Raw genomic sequence first — 16,207 nt, 5'->3', positions numbered from 1 at the left:
TTACAGTAGACGTTATTGGTATTTTATTTTACAGAGAAAATAAAAAAAATAATAACACCTGTCGGCGGCAGTTTTGCCGGAAGTTTCTAAAACAAGAAACATTTTAACGTCGACTTTTCCAGCCCACTGCCTCTGGTAATTGCATTAATATTGGATTCATCAAGTTGCACGTCTCACAAATTATCTTTAATACCAGCATTCTGCATGATTGCAGAAAGGCAGGTGTCCTTCATCTAGCAAGGCGGATTGGAAGGGCTTAGAAGGTGGATTAAAGGTTCGATTGATGCGGGAGACGAGAGTTTGCATCTGATCAGGGATATAATTTTTTTTATCACAGTCTTTTGTAGTTTCCTGTTCTAAAGCACGCATCAGTTTTCCTTGCTATAGCTGAGATATTTAGTCAAAGTTTTTTTTTTATTAGAACGTCAAAAGTTAAAACAAAAGAACTAGATCTAAAAATAAAAATAAACCCTGGAATATTAGACCCTGACAACAAGTAAATGAAACTGACAAATGTTTTTTTCTGGTTTGTTTGAACCATCTTTTTAAGGTTGCTTTCCCTTTGGAAAGAGAAAAAAGAATTAATTGACATCATTATCATATAAGCTGTGGGTGCAAGAAAATAACTCCTTTTTACGTGAGGGCACACAGAAGCCGCGGAAGATGACCACATTTGTTGATTGCAATCATGCTTGGAGCCACTGGGCTCAACCTCACAGCGCAGTCTATATGTAGTCGCTGTGTCTTTTTATTTGTAGAAATTTTCTCAGCAGGTTGTATGAGACAGTACGTAGCTGTAGAAGAAGGAAGTCAAACAAATGAACCTGTGCGAGTTTGTTTGCTTCTGACTCACTCCTAGATATGTTCTCCCTTTGATCACATGGATTTCAGCTTGTTTCCCTCCCACATCCAACAAACATACAATCACGGGGATCGGAGACCAAATTGCCTGTTGGTATGAATGCGAATGTGGACCCAAGCGAGCCTCACAGTCACTGAGGCTAATTGGAATCCAAATTTAGAAAAATAACCTGCGTTTTACCCACAGTACTCGTAGTCATGGTTATACCTCCATGGGGAAAAGTTTGAATGTAGACACCATCCAGACTCATAGCGGTGCTCCTTTTTCTTTCTTTCTTTTTGCCTGATGTGTGTTAAGTTTGTGTGAGTGCCCCTGGCCTGTCATTGCGGCACATCAGCAGTAGTAACAGGTGGTCCCCATGGAGGGCAGACTGACAGGTAGATAATGATCAAAGAGGCCGTTTCCTGTGTTTCATGTCGGACTCAGAGAGAGACACATCTGTACTGCCAGTGCCTCTGCTTTTCTAATGGGCTCGGGTTGCAGAAAGCTCATCTCACACACATGTGCATGACTGCATGTACGAGCACAAACTTTAGTCATTTTGAGACCCCTCGCATTAACAGCTACTAACACATTTCTCAGATCTCCCCCGTGCCACACTCCCTCCCTTTTAATAAATCGCTGAACTCTTGCCGCCTGCACGCTGACTCTCCGTCATCTCAAACTGTCACCTGAACTGTATCACACATCCATAAAATATTAACCTCAAGGGAAAACACAGGCAAAAAAACCCCCACCTTGTCATTCTCCCGTTTGACCCACCTCCCCCCTCCTCCGCAAGTAAGCAGTACTATCTCTCAGACTCAGGTGCCCGGCCACTCACGGATATCTTACCCTCAATCTTGTGTCCACAGTCGCCACTGGCTGCATGGACGAGTTTGCACTCTCCTCTGCTCTGTTCAGCCTGCCAGTTTCTGTTTAATCAATTCAGATTGTATTTGAAGGAGGCCAAATCTCATCTCAGGTTCGGATGTTGTTGGAAATGAAGTGCATCCTGGACGATGGGTGTAAAAACAGCTTCACTTTATCTGGTAGATTAAAACTTCAGGGTCACGGTAATCTGTCTTAATGAAACTGTCAAGTAATCCGAGAATCTGTAAACTCCACGTGTCACGTCGGCATCCTGGGCACTCTTTCGTGCGTACGTGTATATTTTAGCTGACTGAATTTAAACGTGATTTTTAAATTGCTGATTGGCAGACCAGAGGGTTATGTGATTGCTTTGAGAGGTAGATTAACTAGCAATTAACCAATGTTAAGGTAATTGCGTAGCCAATCAAATAAAACTCAAAGCAGGTACGGGGGAAGCATGAGGCGCTGATTTAATCATCTATAAGCACTACTTCTCTATGCGCTCTTAGGTTTGATCTGTTGGCACTCTTAATATTCGAGGATTTATTTTGAAATTTCATTTCTGCAAGCAGTTTTATTTATTTGCAGCATTCACACCTTTGTACCAGCGGCCTCAGCAGTGGTCTATCAGGATCCAGCAAGCCTTTCACTGATGCGGATGTCATTTTAAATCAGCTTTTACAAATGATGATTCACTCAAACCTCAGCTTGAACCTTTCCCTCGCACAAAATGGTACAAAAGATCTTTTCATGGATCTCAGATTGCCTGCTTCTCTGGAACCAAAATTCTCTTAAACCTTATCAAACGCTATATCAAACATACATTTAAAAAGTAGGTCGCGCAGTTGTCGCACACGTGCTCTATTTTATTCTGTTATTAGGAATCATATAAACCAATTTAAGCCCTGTTGACCCAGTTTTCTTTAAAATATCCCTTAAATAGTTGCAAGGTCACAGATTGTCTGATAGGATTACACATAATATGTGATGCATAGAAGCATGTTCCAACAGTTTCTTAGAGTTGTAATATATTTACAGTGTGTTAAATTCTTTTTAGGACTGCAGAAATTAAGTTTGAGGTTTAATAAATGACTTATTGCATAAATGCAAGATGGAAATTGAAAGAGCAACTCTTTTTTTGCCTGTTTCACTTGTGCTGACTGTATATTATTGTAGGGTTTTATAATATAAAGCACCTTAAGGTGACTTATTGTGATTTGGCACTATATAAAAAAATGAATATATGCTAAGCTGTATTATCTGTTGGAAACACATTGTTAACGTAGCTCTAAACTGTCAAATTCTGGGCTTCTTCTAGATTCAGTTCACACATTTCCCTGAAATTCAGTCTGACATATAGTCTTTAGTCAGGCAGAAAAATTGGAATCCCCATTAAGAGTGTTTTGCTGTACAGGACAAGTTTTAATTCACTCTCCCAACAGTGGGATAGTGGGATTTAAGAGGTTAGGTAGTTCAAACATCAAACATGATTTGATCATTGGCCAGCCACGGATCTGGTTGATCTCCTTCCGTTACAGTGGATATTTTCCAGAGTTAAAAATTGTATACACAAAACCCAAGTTCCCAAGATGTACTGGAGCGCGTTCAAAACAAATTATTTGTGGTTTATATTTGATCTTAGTTCTCTCCCTTTCTTCAAAATGATTTATTATCATCGCTGATGTAGCTGCATAATGCATCTGACAGATTGTGCAATAATACAGTACCATACAAGTTCATTATAGCTCGTGCGCCGTGAAATGCATCTTGTGTAAGTCTCGGTCACGTTTGTGTCGGGCTTAATAAAGTTTGGAAGCGTTTCACATGATGCAATGGATGTGTAATGACCTAGAGTGCAATGCACATGGAGGAAAAAAAGGGTAATGTTGAAAACCTCAAAAGTTAAGTTTGAGATTATGAAGCAGTTTTTGCAGACAGATAAAAAGAGGGCATCACGGAAGAATGGAAACTGAGGTTTTTATTCCATTAACCGTAGCACGATGCTAACTCACGAAGCACATCTGAAGCTGTGTTTACATTTACCTAAAGCTGCATTCAGTCGCAGGCTGTCTGCCTCTTCTAAAAAGGGCTTGTCAACAAACACCAGTGAACTCGAGGCTGACCCTTTTTTGCACAACCCAAAGCTGGCAGCTGATCCCTCTGAAAACCGACTGAATCTCTGAAAGGGGAGCAAGAGATGCATAGCTGGCAAGCATGGAAAGCTTCAAATGATTGATAGCCATTTGTTTTGCCTGCTTAATACAACATAAACTCTCCAGCGATTCATCACCGGAGTGAGGGGTTTTTCACGGTGCCTCTGCAAAGACCACTAAAAATAATTCATTTTCTGCGTGCTACGAGCCAGGCGCTAATGTTAAATATTCATGCGGGTCCAGTCTAAGTGATGTGGCCATTGGCACACAGTTAGAGCACACTCTGTGGAAGGGAGGAAATGTCAAGCTGTGAATAAATGAAAGCAGTGAAGCCGTATATTACCCTGCCATTGTGAATTTACTATAGTTGCCATTTTGTCCAGCCACTTCAAATGGATCTCTTTTATAATCAATACACTCAGTAAAACATCGAACATATTGCCACGTTGGCAAAAATCTCGGCTCGCTGTGTTTGCCCATCCTTTATTCAGTGTTTGTATTTGTTTCCTAATTTGTGCCTCATGAATGTTAACCGAGGGCTTTGTGCTGTTCCTCTTGTAGCAGTGTTCAGTACCGGCAACTAAGCCGACTCTCCTCAAGGATGTCGATGCACTTTGAGCCCATCTTGTCACATTAATCAATATAGCTTGTGCCTATGCAGCTGTTGTGTATCGACTGCCACATCAGTCAGCTGCATTCGTTTTTGAGATGTTTTCACTGCAAGCTGATATGAGAAGATGTTGTCATGGTTGCACAGAAATTGTTTTGAAACGCTATAGGTCATCTTCTGCCATGATATCAGTAAGCACAGTGGAGGGAAAGGGCAAAATATAATAGAACTTACTGGGTTGAATATCCATTTAGAGAAACTCAAATAGAGAGCATAATGTCCGCTGTGCATCATTTGGATGGAATAGGAAATGCTAAATGGCCTCATATTGACAGACACACTCTCCCTGTATTCATTTTTATCACGTGCACACACATTCGCACGTGCGCGCGCCACTCACATCCACGCACACGTTTCTTTTCTGCACTCTCTGACTAATGAGGCCTGGGGCTGGAGATGGTTCCATCAAGGAACTTCCCCCTCTCTTTCTCCTCTCTCTCTCTCGTTCTCAAACACGCACCTGATTGATAGCAGTGATTTGACTGAGAAAAGGGAAATGGGAAATTGAAAAATGGTGGGAGAAGATTGGAAACAACGTGCTGATTATAAACTCTGTGAGGAAACAAAAGGCTTTCCCTCTGCCTTTTCTCTTAGCTCTGAGGTAGCAGGTGTGTGTCTGACAGGTGCCTGATTGAGGCGCACAAAAGACATTACAACTGCAAACAAATGGACGTATTTAGCGTCCCCGGATGCAGTTAACATTTTGGGCTGATAGAAGTGATTATGAGTATATGAGCACACGCAGCCGGGGAATGGGCCCAGGTGTTTGGGTGAGTGGAGCAAGAAGGCAGCCATGTTATTGTTGTGATGATAATAATCCATCTATACAATTAATGGTATGCCATCACCAAGGTCATCAGCCTTTGGAGATGTATTTAATATGTCTCACATTGTAATAATAGAGCCTTTCTGCGCTGGCGACACATACACAGGAGGTGTAAGACCGCACAGATTTATCATCATGAGAAAAAAAGAAAAGAAGCGTGAGTGAAAAAGTGAGAACAACAGACGCTGTGTTCCAAATTCGCTGATTTACAAAATAACCTCAGTTACCTCGATGCCATCGCCATTTATTCTGGTCTTTTTATGTTTATGCTCTTTTGTTTCATGATCAAAAAACCCCCAAAACCACAAAAAAACCCAGCACTTTCACAACAGTGGCATAAATTAGCCACTGCCTCCTTTTGGAAAGCCTTTGTGTATTCCATAAATAAGGGAGCATCTTGGCTGAAGCCCCGGTGGTTTAATATTCTCTGAGAGCTTCCAGACAGTGAGTGGTGGTGCAGCAGCTGTCTCTTGACCCTGCCGGACCCCCACTTACCCCTCTGACCAGCTCCTTTCCACTGGGCAGGCTGTGGCGATGACAAGCCTGTCAGAAGCTTCTCCTAATGTCCTAATTACCCCTCACACACACATACACGCAGGCGTGCTTGCACAGATGTACACACATTCCTAGTGAGTAAGCAAATATGCTGGCAGACAAGCTAAAAAGGACGCACTCACGTTCTCACCGTTTCCTGCTTGAGTATTGCTCATGTGAATTTTCCTTGCAAGAGACCGCACATTAGGTGAGGCATTACAGTGTAACCAGAATAGCAGTGGTTCTTCCCCATAAACAGTTCTTGGAGTCTTGATCTGAAACATTTCTTGTTTCTTTTTTTTTTATCTGGGCACAATCAGAGCGTCGGTTTCTCTACTGTGATAACAAACGTGGCACTCCTGCTGCAACTTTCTTTTAAAAACTGACACCAGGCTGAAAAGAGGTTTCAAAGTGCCTGCTGCCTCTGAGCAGAAAAAAAAGACACCAAAAAGTTGCAGCATCACCCGAAATAGACAACGTGAATGAGATGTGATGTGTCACTTTGCCAGAGGTTAAGCTTTGATTCGGCTTAGAACACGAGTCTCTTCTCTGGTGCATGGTTTTGGGTGCAGAGCGTAGTGCTGCTGCCGCTGCTGCACTTAAGTCTGTGCTCAGTCAACTAGTCTTGTTAACATAACAGAGTGGATCATTGTGCCTGGTAGGAAAAAAAAGGAAATCATTGTACCTCCCAGCAAAAGCAGTTGCTAAGTGATTCATAGACCCGGATAGTTACTGCATTTGTCACAATCAGCATGACTTAATCGTGTGCTGCTATACCGTTCTCCCTTCCTCATATTGTGCTGATTTGCAATATATCTTTTGAAAAAGTGTTGTTTTGTAATTCTTGTCGGATCACCTTTAGTTTGACAGATCTAAAGCAACCACTGTCTCTTTTATTTTGCTTTTATTTTTGCCACTTTTCTTGGTAACAGGGATTGTGTGGTGCCTATCATGTGAGACCGTGTGGAAGAGCAGCCTGGCATCCACACTCATCAGAAATTTGTTAGCAGCTTTTTTTTAAACACACGCACACACCCCACCCCCTTGTTTTTTGTTTTTTTCTTTATGACACGACTGTAAGACACGAACACTACCGGAGCTGTGCGGAGCTGTCATGAAAGCGGTTGGCTGCTGTTTGCAATTTTTTTTCTCTTTTTTTCTGTCAGCCGCAGAGACATTTTCATGTGTATTGTGAACGACAGCACCCAGTCAGGTACACCGATGATATTATTCACCTTTTATGCTTTCAAAGGCGTTTCTAACACTGACATGTCTTAATTTGAAAATTGCATTCACAAGAACACGCATCTCTGGGAATTTCTGTGCAATTGCAGATGCCCATAGCACTTCACTGAGGGGGGACAGGGCACCGAATTCAATATAGCTACTTTTTTCTTTTTTTATCTGACAGCATTTCTGAAGGATTACCCTTTAATCTCCCAACGCAGAGACTCGCGTCAGCTACATGTGTCTTGCTGGCGCTGCTCACACAATCAAGCAATAGATTGGACCTTTACAAAGCATATCCCATTAACACAGAGCAATTACCCACTTCTGTGGGGATATTTGCAAAATCTCCTTTTTGTTGCGGTTTATCAAGCAGAAACAGGCTTTGCATCTCCTGTAAGCCTACCTGATTATAATGTCTCAATTGACTCAGGGGAAATTTAATCTGAATATTCCTGGCCGTGTTTACAGGTGAGCATTTTCTGATATTTCACTGACTGTTTGGGCTGGATTAAGTAGTACCGGAGAGGTGATAATAAAAGAAGTGGGTCAAGTACATAAATGAAATGCAACTTAATTAGTTCTGCCATTTTACAGAGTAGAAAATAGCTCTTTTTTTTTACAAGAGCACACAATCTTGAGAGGTCCACTCAGAAGCTTTTTGTAGAGATTTAGGCCATATTATTCAGTCTTAATTGGCGGATGACGTTGGCTCCATTGTCGTAGAGATTAAGCTGCTCGGTAGCTGTTATGATTTCAGCCACGTCAACTTTTAAGTCATCTGCTTGACTAAATGTTATGTAATCCCAACTCAGGTCTGTTTGCTTTTTTAAAAAAAAAGGTTTTTAGGAGTCAATTAATGGCTATTTTCATGACACATTAAGCAGTGAGTAAGCCTAATATTATTTCCTTAGGCTCATAGACTTTTTAGTCTTTGTGTTTTGCAACAACCCATAACTCAAAGAAGTATTTCATAATTTGCAAGGTTGATTTATGCCAAAGGGATGACTCACTTTCCACCCCAAATGGGAAAATAAATCCTTTGTTTTGGTAGATAAGAAAGGTCTCCCACCTGAGAGCTGTTGGCACTGAACTTTTGTCTGAGCACCCACAGACTGTAACTACAGATGGGCTTAGCCACTTTTCACAATGTAGCTGCAAACATTTTTATTTATTTTATTTTTTTTTATTTTTGAGAAGTGATCATAGTTTGGATGAGAGGGTAAAATGCTGAGACAACAGCTAATGCTTGTTTAATGAGGTGTATCCATATATACTGCTTGGGTGCATCCCACAGTCAGTATCTGCTAATTTATGCTAAGTAATATACAAATAAAAAGTTAAAGACAAGCAGGAGCGCTTTGTTGGTGCTAACGACACAGCAGGCCATAATAATTGAACTAAAACTCCAACCCCACAGGCATGACAGAGAGGTGGCTCTGTCATGCCAAGCTGCTAATAATGGATAGCATTATAGCTTAATGTAGCTTAAATAGGTGGGCTGTTAAAACAGTTATACACTATTGGAGATAAATTATCTGAATTTCAGGAGCAGGACCGCGCCTCCAAACACGCCCCTTCTGGATCTTATCTATATATGATGACCCAGTTCTACAAGCTGTTCGTTCCCGCTTTCGTGCCCCATCCTCCCTCCCCTTTTTTCAATTCTTTCACTTATTCACTTCTTATTAGTACATGAGGATCTGCCAGGCCTGGCAGCTGCATTGAGAAAATGACAACATGGGCCCAGCTAGTGAATTGTCATGATGTAAAATATTAGCTTTGGGGATTAAAACTGCACTTTTTGTACTGGTTTGAAAGCTGCTATAAAAAAAACCCTGATCACGAGTCTTCGGGGCCTGACTCACCTTTGAACCCTGCATCAAGTGGCCATCAGAGGAACTGCTGCCTTGACATTTGAGTCTTCATTTTTCAGCCCTGGAGTTGCTATATGTATGCACACTATTAGGCCAATAGGCTACCTACAGTACAAACCTGGAATGTCTGCGAATTTGTTTTGCTGTTGATAAATGAATAGATAGGCTTTCAGCTAAAGCATGGAGCGTGCTCAGATGTCATGAAGACGCCTCCAACCATTTCATCTGCAGTTCACAGAAAAAATAAATGGCATATCTGCGGAAACTGAACAAATTGTTTAATAGGGATTTCAAACTAGTTACAACTGATAAGAAAGACTAGAGTAAAGTGTTAGAGACTGGTTTTTGATCTTATTTGTGAGGAAAGCAGTTTCTTTCATCAGTTTGCTTTGTGAAAATTCTGACCTCAAAAGTCGCCTGTGTTTATTGGGTCCACTCTGCAGGAGTCCGCTTCTCCATCCGATTTCCTTGAAGAGAAAAAGTTTGAAGCCCACCTCTGATCCTACTAATTAAATGAAAACACAGTGGGCTACCCACAGTAAGACAGCATTACTCCACACACACATGCACTGTCGCAAAGGTAACCAGTGTGGGTGTCTCTATGGGGAACTACACCAAGCTCCAACATCCCACTCTGTTGTGTCCTCTTATGCAGTGCGATCACACACTAGGTTGACATGCAACACGCTGCAGATCATGAGCATAAATAAGCAAGGGATGTTTTACCTGAAAGGAAGAACATTAATTCAAAGGCATCACTCTAGTACTGAGAAGAAATGTTGCCTCATTAGTGTTACCCCACTGCTTTTACCGAGCAGTAGGAAGAGAGAGAGAGAGGCTATGTGCCACTCTTGCCACACAGACATCTTGTCTCCGGAGATCTTAGTTTGCCTCAGTGACTAAAAAACAGCGTGCATTATTATGGATTCACTGGGGTGGCAATGGGTTGAACGTAGACCCCTGAATACTGGTGCACTTAGAGCCTCACTTCGTATAGAAAACATACTGCAGTGCAAGAGTCTGCCCTTTCAAATGCTCACAATGAGCCGGTTTCCAGCAGGAAATGTAGCATCAATGTAGGTGGAGAGTGTGAAATGCTCCACTTTTGTGTTTCTGAACATAATGTTGCTCATTGTGCAGAACGGGAAGATGCGATTTGGATGAAAAGGAAAAGAGGTGAGGCGACAAGGACAGACATTATTTGGAGGACGGTTAGCCTGCCTGCTCTCATCCAGTGTGATTGACATATTGGTGCAATGGGTGCACTCGCACGAATGCCATCACATGCATTTCCCCAGAAATCTGTCTATCAGCACTGTCTAAGCAGAGCGACAGCCATGACATCTAATCACAGGCGAGCTGGCACCTCATAACTTCTACCTAATGTGCTGCAGGTACAGAGGAGAGAAGGGGAGCGCTGCACGACAGCACCCCCGCCACCAAAACACTATTTATAGCCCCTTCAGAGGCCACCAGCAGGAAGTGGATCATACTGAAGGGTTAGGGAAGGTGTCACTACACTATATCACAAGTCTCTGTGTTTAGATATAGGTCTCTCTTGACAAGATTAAACACCGAGATGCCCCGCTATCAGGCCGACGCATTTTTCTGGGTTATAGTCCTGACAAAGTATTGCAGCAAAACGAGGGCAGATATGGTACACATACAAGATGATAATGAGTCATTTACATAATGTTGCTACAACATTATAATTACCTGGCAATTAAAGCAGCTCAAAAGCCTCATTATGGACTGTCCTGAGGGCTGGTTGGACTGGGATACATGCAGCGTGCTCATTCAAGCTCAAGTCTATCAACGCCTATTATTCGTGAGTTCTTTTTTTTTTTTTTACATCAACTGCCCAGAAGCCTCATTCTGGTGAATTATCACATATAAGCAAGTTTTGGCTGACACGCTGTGTTTTAGATGAAGCAAAGCTTTAAGTTAGTGAGATATCGTTGCGGGCTCCTGGACAACGTTCAAAATTTGTTTCCCATCATGTGTGATTTGTCACTCACATTTTTGTGTCCCGAGGGACTTGCTGACACGTCGAAAATGCACAAAGGAGCCATAACAAGGACATGTGTCATACCTTACACCCTTATTAAGCCAGCAATGACAAGTTAGACAGGCAGTCACTTCACCATACTGTACAGCACGCTTGGCACTGAAGCTCCCATTGCTCACAGCCAGAGTAAAGAAGCACCAAAGTCTGTGTGAAATGTCAATATAATAAAAGATGGTGCGAAATATAAAAATGTAGATGTGCAGCAAGGGGGCAAGAGATTTGTGTGTGTGTGCATGTGTGTGTGTCAGAGTTGTTTATGAATAGCAGACAATGAATGATGGAAGCTCTCCCGAGGGTACAGGCCCTGAGCAATGCTGCAGGGACTTGGGAACGCGCCAGTCTCCCATGCCCTGTGAGATGCCAGTTTGGGTGGGCACCGTTCCGAATGGGTGCTCTCTTCTCCAGGATACACGGCGGGTCCCAGGGGAGCGTCTCCAGGCAGTGGCTGCTCCACAGTGGGGCTGGCTGGAATCTCAATCAGGGACACAAGGGGTAGAAAACAAAGTCCAAATATTCCCTCTGTACCTCTATATTGATGTAACATCGGAAAATAGATGAAGGCAGGAAAATGGCTCATTACGTCGGAATCGCACACACCTGTGTTGTAAAAATGACTCATTATGACGGCTTTTGTATTTGTCTTAATTGGTGGAAAATTACACAAATAGCATATGGAGCTTGAATTTAATGAATTTCAACAAGCCTATTTAAAAATTATGAATATGCTTTTTGTTACCAGTGGAATATAGCTCCCTGCTTACATCCTGTCTGCTCACAACTTGTCTGTTTTTTTTTCTCCTCTTTTCTCTCCTGCTCTCCTTCTCACCTGTGCTGCAACAGGAGCTGCTGAAACCCTGACAGGTAATCTTTCTTTTTGCTACCTGCTGTTCATTTGGAAGTGCTTGCTTCTGTCTGTGTCTGTTGATTGGCTGTCCATTGCGGTTTGTTCATCTGTGCATGTTTACATGAATGGCTGGTTATGTTCATAACGTTTCTTTTCAGGAAGGAGGAGATAGCCGTCGGCTCACAGCTCTGATCCTCTGTTTTTATTTGTAATTCTCAAATCAACATTTCACCACATGTAATGGCTGATTTCGATTTCTTTTCAAGCCACTTGGTTTCCTCTTCAATTTGTCTGTAGTTTTGACACATTCCTGCTCCTAACTATAGAAGTTTTGCTAATCTCCTCCCATTCTGTAGCCTCTCCAAAAGTAGAATCTCAGCAGTAAAAGTGTGAGGAATGAATTTAACAATGTGTTTTTCTCTCTTTCCGAGCTGTAAACAGCAGTATTTTCACATAATTTCCATCCTGTAATAAACTAAATCAGTGCTACTTCCCAGGCTAAGAGCCGTAATTACCTAGTTTGAGGGGTGAGGCTATGAAAAAAAAGACCTGTCACGACAGAATATCCACTAAGGTTATTTTCCCAAGCTGCTCCTTTATCAGAGGATAAGTGTTGCAAGTAAACACTCAAAAAGAGTTAATATGGAATGAAGCATGATATTATAATATTAGTGCCTAAACTTAACCGAATTACTAGTTAACTTATTACTAGTACTAGTACTGGGTTGGCCCACCTTTTGCCTCCAGAACTGCTTTAATAGCATCGTTTGAACAAGGTGCTGGAACAATTCTCAGAGATTTTGGTGAATATCGTCATCGTCTGTTGTTGCAGATTTGTTGGCTGGACAGCAAAAATAATCAGTTAGGCTGTTCCATTAAAATGGTAATCAATTGATGGTGGACCAAAGTGTACCCAGAAAATATCCCTGACATCATTAAACCAACACCAGCAGCCTGAACTGTTGATCCAAGACATGATGGGCCCATTTCAATTTCTGACCCTACCATCATAATGTCACAGTAAAAACAAAGACTCATCAGACCAAGCAGTGTTCTTTAATTTTGGTGAATGCATACAAACTGATAGGAGTCTGGTCTTCTGCTGCTGCAGCCCATCTCGTTCAAGGTTCAATGTTCAGTCAGTGATCAGTGCTGAGTGTTGTGCATTCAGAGATGCTTCTCTGCATAGACATGTAAACCCTAGAAATCTCTGTGACATTGTGGTTTTTAACCTCCTAAGACCCGAACTCTTTCATGGCATACATTTTTAATTTCTCTTTGGTATTTGGCTTTATAGTGTTTGATAGGACACTATAAAGTTACAATCGAGTAATGATGTGCAAAACTCTTTATTTGGTGTCTGAACACAGCAGCATTTTGCCTGAGTACAAAAACAAAATGAGAAACAACAATTGTGCCCCTTTGAACAATATGGCTCATTTGAAAGCCATTTGAAAGAGCAAAATTTAGTATTGTGGTCTAGACAACCCAAAATGTGATGTGGACGCCGGTCCTAGGAGGTTAAAATACTCAGGCCAGCATATCTGGCACCAACGATTATACCACATTCAAAGTCACTTGAATTGCCTAAATGTATCGAGTTCCTTCCATGTGATTGGATGGTTATGTGGTGTCATTAAAGAGCAGTTGAACAGGTGTACCTAGTGAAGTAGCTTGTGAGTGTAGTATATGGTGTTTAACCTTTCATGGACCAATACAAAAACAAACAGTGAACACAGTGAGCGTGCAGACCTAGTGAGAATCATTCAAAGGGATTTCTCATATCTTTGCAGTTTTATTCACTTAAAACTCATCTCTAAAGAGCTGCTACCGCTGATGAGTGTGATTTATAAACCCGCTGGAGTCTTTCGTTTCTGTGAGAAAAACAACACTGTAATATTTTAGTTGATAAAAGATGCTTTTTCAGGAAGGACATCCTTTTTTCTAGTTGTGTTGCAGCATCATTATACAAACGGGCACCCTTAGCTTCTAAGAGAGCTTATATTTAGTTAGAAAAAAAACGATGGTCAAATTAGGGGGTACGAATTATTTTTTTGAAGCTTTTCCATGCAGGTCTAGGAGAAATGGCACAGCGCTAATTATACCCTGAGACACAGGCCTTCTTTCTTGTGAACATCCTTAAAACAGCATTTCATCATGAGGATCAGGATTTAATGACTGAGAGGGATAAAGTGCAAAAAGGCAGCATCAGAGAAAGAGAGGGAGAAACTTTTATTGTTAATGACTGTCTATAGTCCTGGTTGTTCCTTGAAAGGACATGACTGCTGCAGACAGCGGTGACTCAAGGGAGAGGAATTGGGGGCTGGCTATCCTGCTTTTTGCTGCCCCTTTCATGTCTTTTGATGTGAAAACAAGAGAGAAAAGTTCAAAGAAAGCGCGAGCTCCATTCAAAAGGTGCCTGTCTCCGAACTTCTGATGGAAGAGCCGACCCCCTAATATTTCCTGATTTCGTCAACTTTTGTAAAAATTGGTCAGGTTTGTGCCGTTTTGCATTTTGAGTACGGCTGATGAACCGAGACTCCGCGCCAGACACTTCATGCCAGATTGTACATCCCCTTGGAGAGCACACAGACTTTTGAAGGTCTGTATTTCCCTCTGACTGTTTCATTCAGTATGTTGTGATGCAGGAACAGGAGGGCAGCCATGTGTAGAGATACAGGCACTTTACTCTCCCAGACAGCTGCTGGAATGAGTCTGAATTTATCAGCCAGTCATCTGTGCCATGCCTCTGCCCACTCCCCCCTACATCCCCACCCACCACCCAGAATTAATGACTGCCTTTCCTCATTTGCACCCAATCATGACTAGGATGCCGAGGCAATTGAAAATGTTTACTTCAATTGCGAAAACCCTCCATGTTCCACAAAGTGGCCTGTTTTTTACTTTGATGGGATTGCTAATCACAGCGACGATATTTATGTGTGTTTTGAATTGGAGATGAGCCTAGGCTAGGATATTGGAGGGGGACCAACCTTGCTTGGGGCTGCTAAACCTTATGGAGAATTTATCTTTTGCGTTCCCTTTCTCTCAGCCCAACAGATTGGGAGCTGAATAACCTTGCTTTGAGGCTGCTGCTCTATGTTGCTGTTGTGACTGCCAAATATATTACTTTTACAGCAATGAAATAAAATAGACATCAAAACACTACACTTTGCTTTTGCCTAAAAACACTATTATGTAGTGTACAGAGGAGCTGCACTGTATTGTTTTCTTTATACTATACTAGAATGCATCCACATTTTAAATCTTCACGTGAGGTCATTTTTGATTTGATGCTCACCATTATCTTGTTTTATTCTATTATTTTAGATGGTAAACAACTAGTGTAGCTAGAAAGTGCCTCTTTCTTCTTATCACTGATTCAGTCGTTCTCATACACCATATTGCTAATGGGTCAGGAGCAAATTATGTGACACTGGAGACTTTAAAAGCTGTGATTAAAGTCTGATATAGGTTTTTTTGTAGACTAATAACATTCTGTGAAACCCATGAGACCAGAATACTGACTTTAAACTAATGCAGCTCATCAGAACAAACCCTGAATTGCCGTCATATTGAATTTTTCCTTCACCTCACAATGAGCCCTGTTTCCTTGAAATTACTTCCTTATTCAAGTAAACTGCACTCTCAAGGGAGGCATCTCCTGGATTCAAATACGTTTGTAGTCAAGTCAACATATCTTTGCCATTTATGTTTTTGTTTTCTTCCCTTTTTCAGGCAACAAATCACATTAGATGGTTGGAACCAACCCTCAGAAACTGAGGAGAAGCTGACATGAGCTCCAGCTTCTTCTTTGAGTAATGTTTGTGCCTAATCTAATCTGAAAAGTTAACTTAAAAGAAAAAAGGAGTAGAAATGTCTAAAGGTTACAAGCTGGGGTTAAAGTGGGATTTCACAGGTGTAGCAGTGCAGCTTGGAGAAAAGAAGAATTCAAATAGTCACACTTTTTGTATGCTCTGTGACCAGCTAACCTGTGTTGTAACACCTCACAGCTCGTTATTCTACTGAATGCAGCAACTTATAAGTAGGGCTTACACAAACCTTATGGCTAGATTTCCAATCCCTAGATGCTATACAGCTATTATAGGTAGAATTTGGTGAGTGAATCTAATCCGCATTATTGCCTTAAATGTAAACTAATTGCTACCCTGTATGTAACCAGTCCATTACTGAAGACTTTATCACAATACTGTAAGCTAACCAGGTTAGCCTGCACTAAACTGCCTAGTTTTTAACGCAGTGTTTGAATAACACAGACAAACTATACTTCAAG

At 41.5% G+C, this 16,207-nt stretch overlaps 1 protein-coding gene across 3 annotated transcripts in view; it reads left to right on the top strand.

Moving 5' to 3' along the window:
* cadm1b (cell adhesion molecule 1b) overlaps nucleotides 1-16,207 on the top strand; it is a 185,518-nt gene that overhangs the window by 117,746 nt on the left and 51,565 nt on the right. For 2 of the 3 annotated variants that reach the window (XM_085371761.1, XM_085371764.1), the window contains exon 2: nucleotides 11,910-11,930. The exons of the other annotated variant lie outside the window; for it this stretch is intronic. In XM_085371761.1, the coding sequence (XP_085227887.1) occupies nucleotides 11,910-11,930 (21 nt within the window). The remainder of the gene's footprint in view (nucleotides 1-11,909; nucleotides 11,931-16,207) is intronic. 3 annotated transcript variants of the gene reach the window in all.

Source organism: Diplotaxodon limnothrissa, linkage group LG14, assembly GCF_057381915.1.
Source record: "Diplotaxodon limnothrissa isolate DT_005_m linkage group LG14, D_limnothrissa_male_GT1.1, whole genome shotgun sequence".
NCBI lineage: Eukaryota > Metazoa > Chordata > Actinopteri > Cichliformes > Cichlidae > Diplotaxodon > Diplotaxodon limnothrissa.
This window is presented reverse-complemented; position numbering and strand designations above follow the sequence as displayed.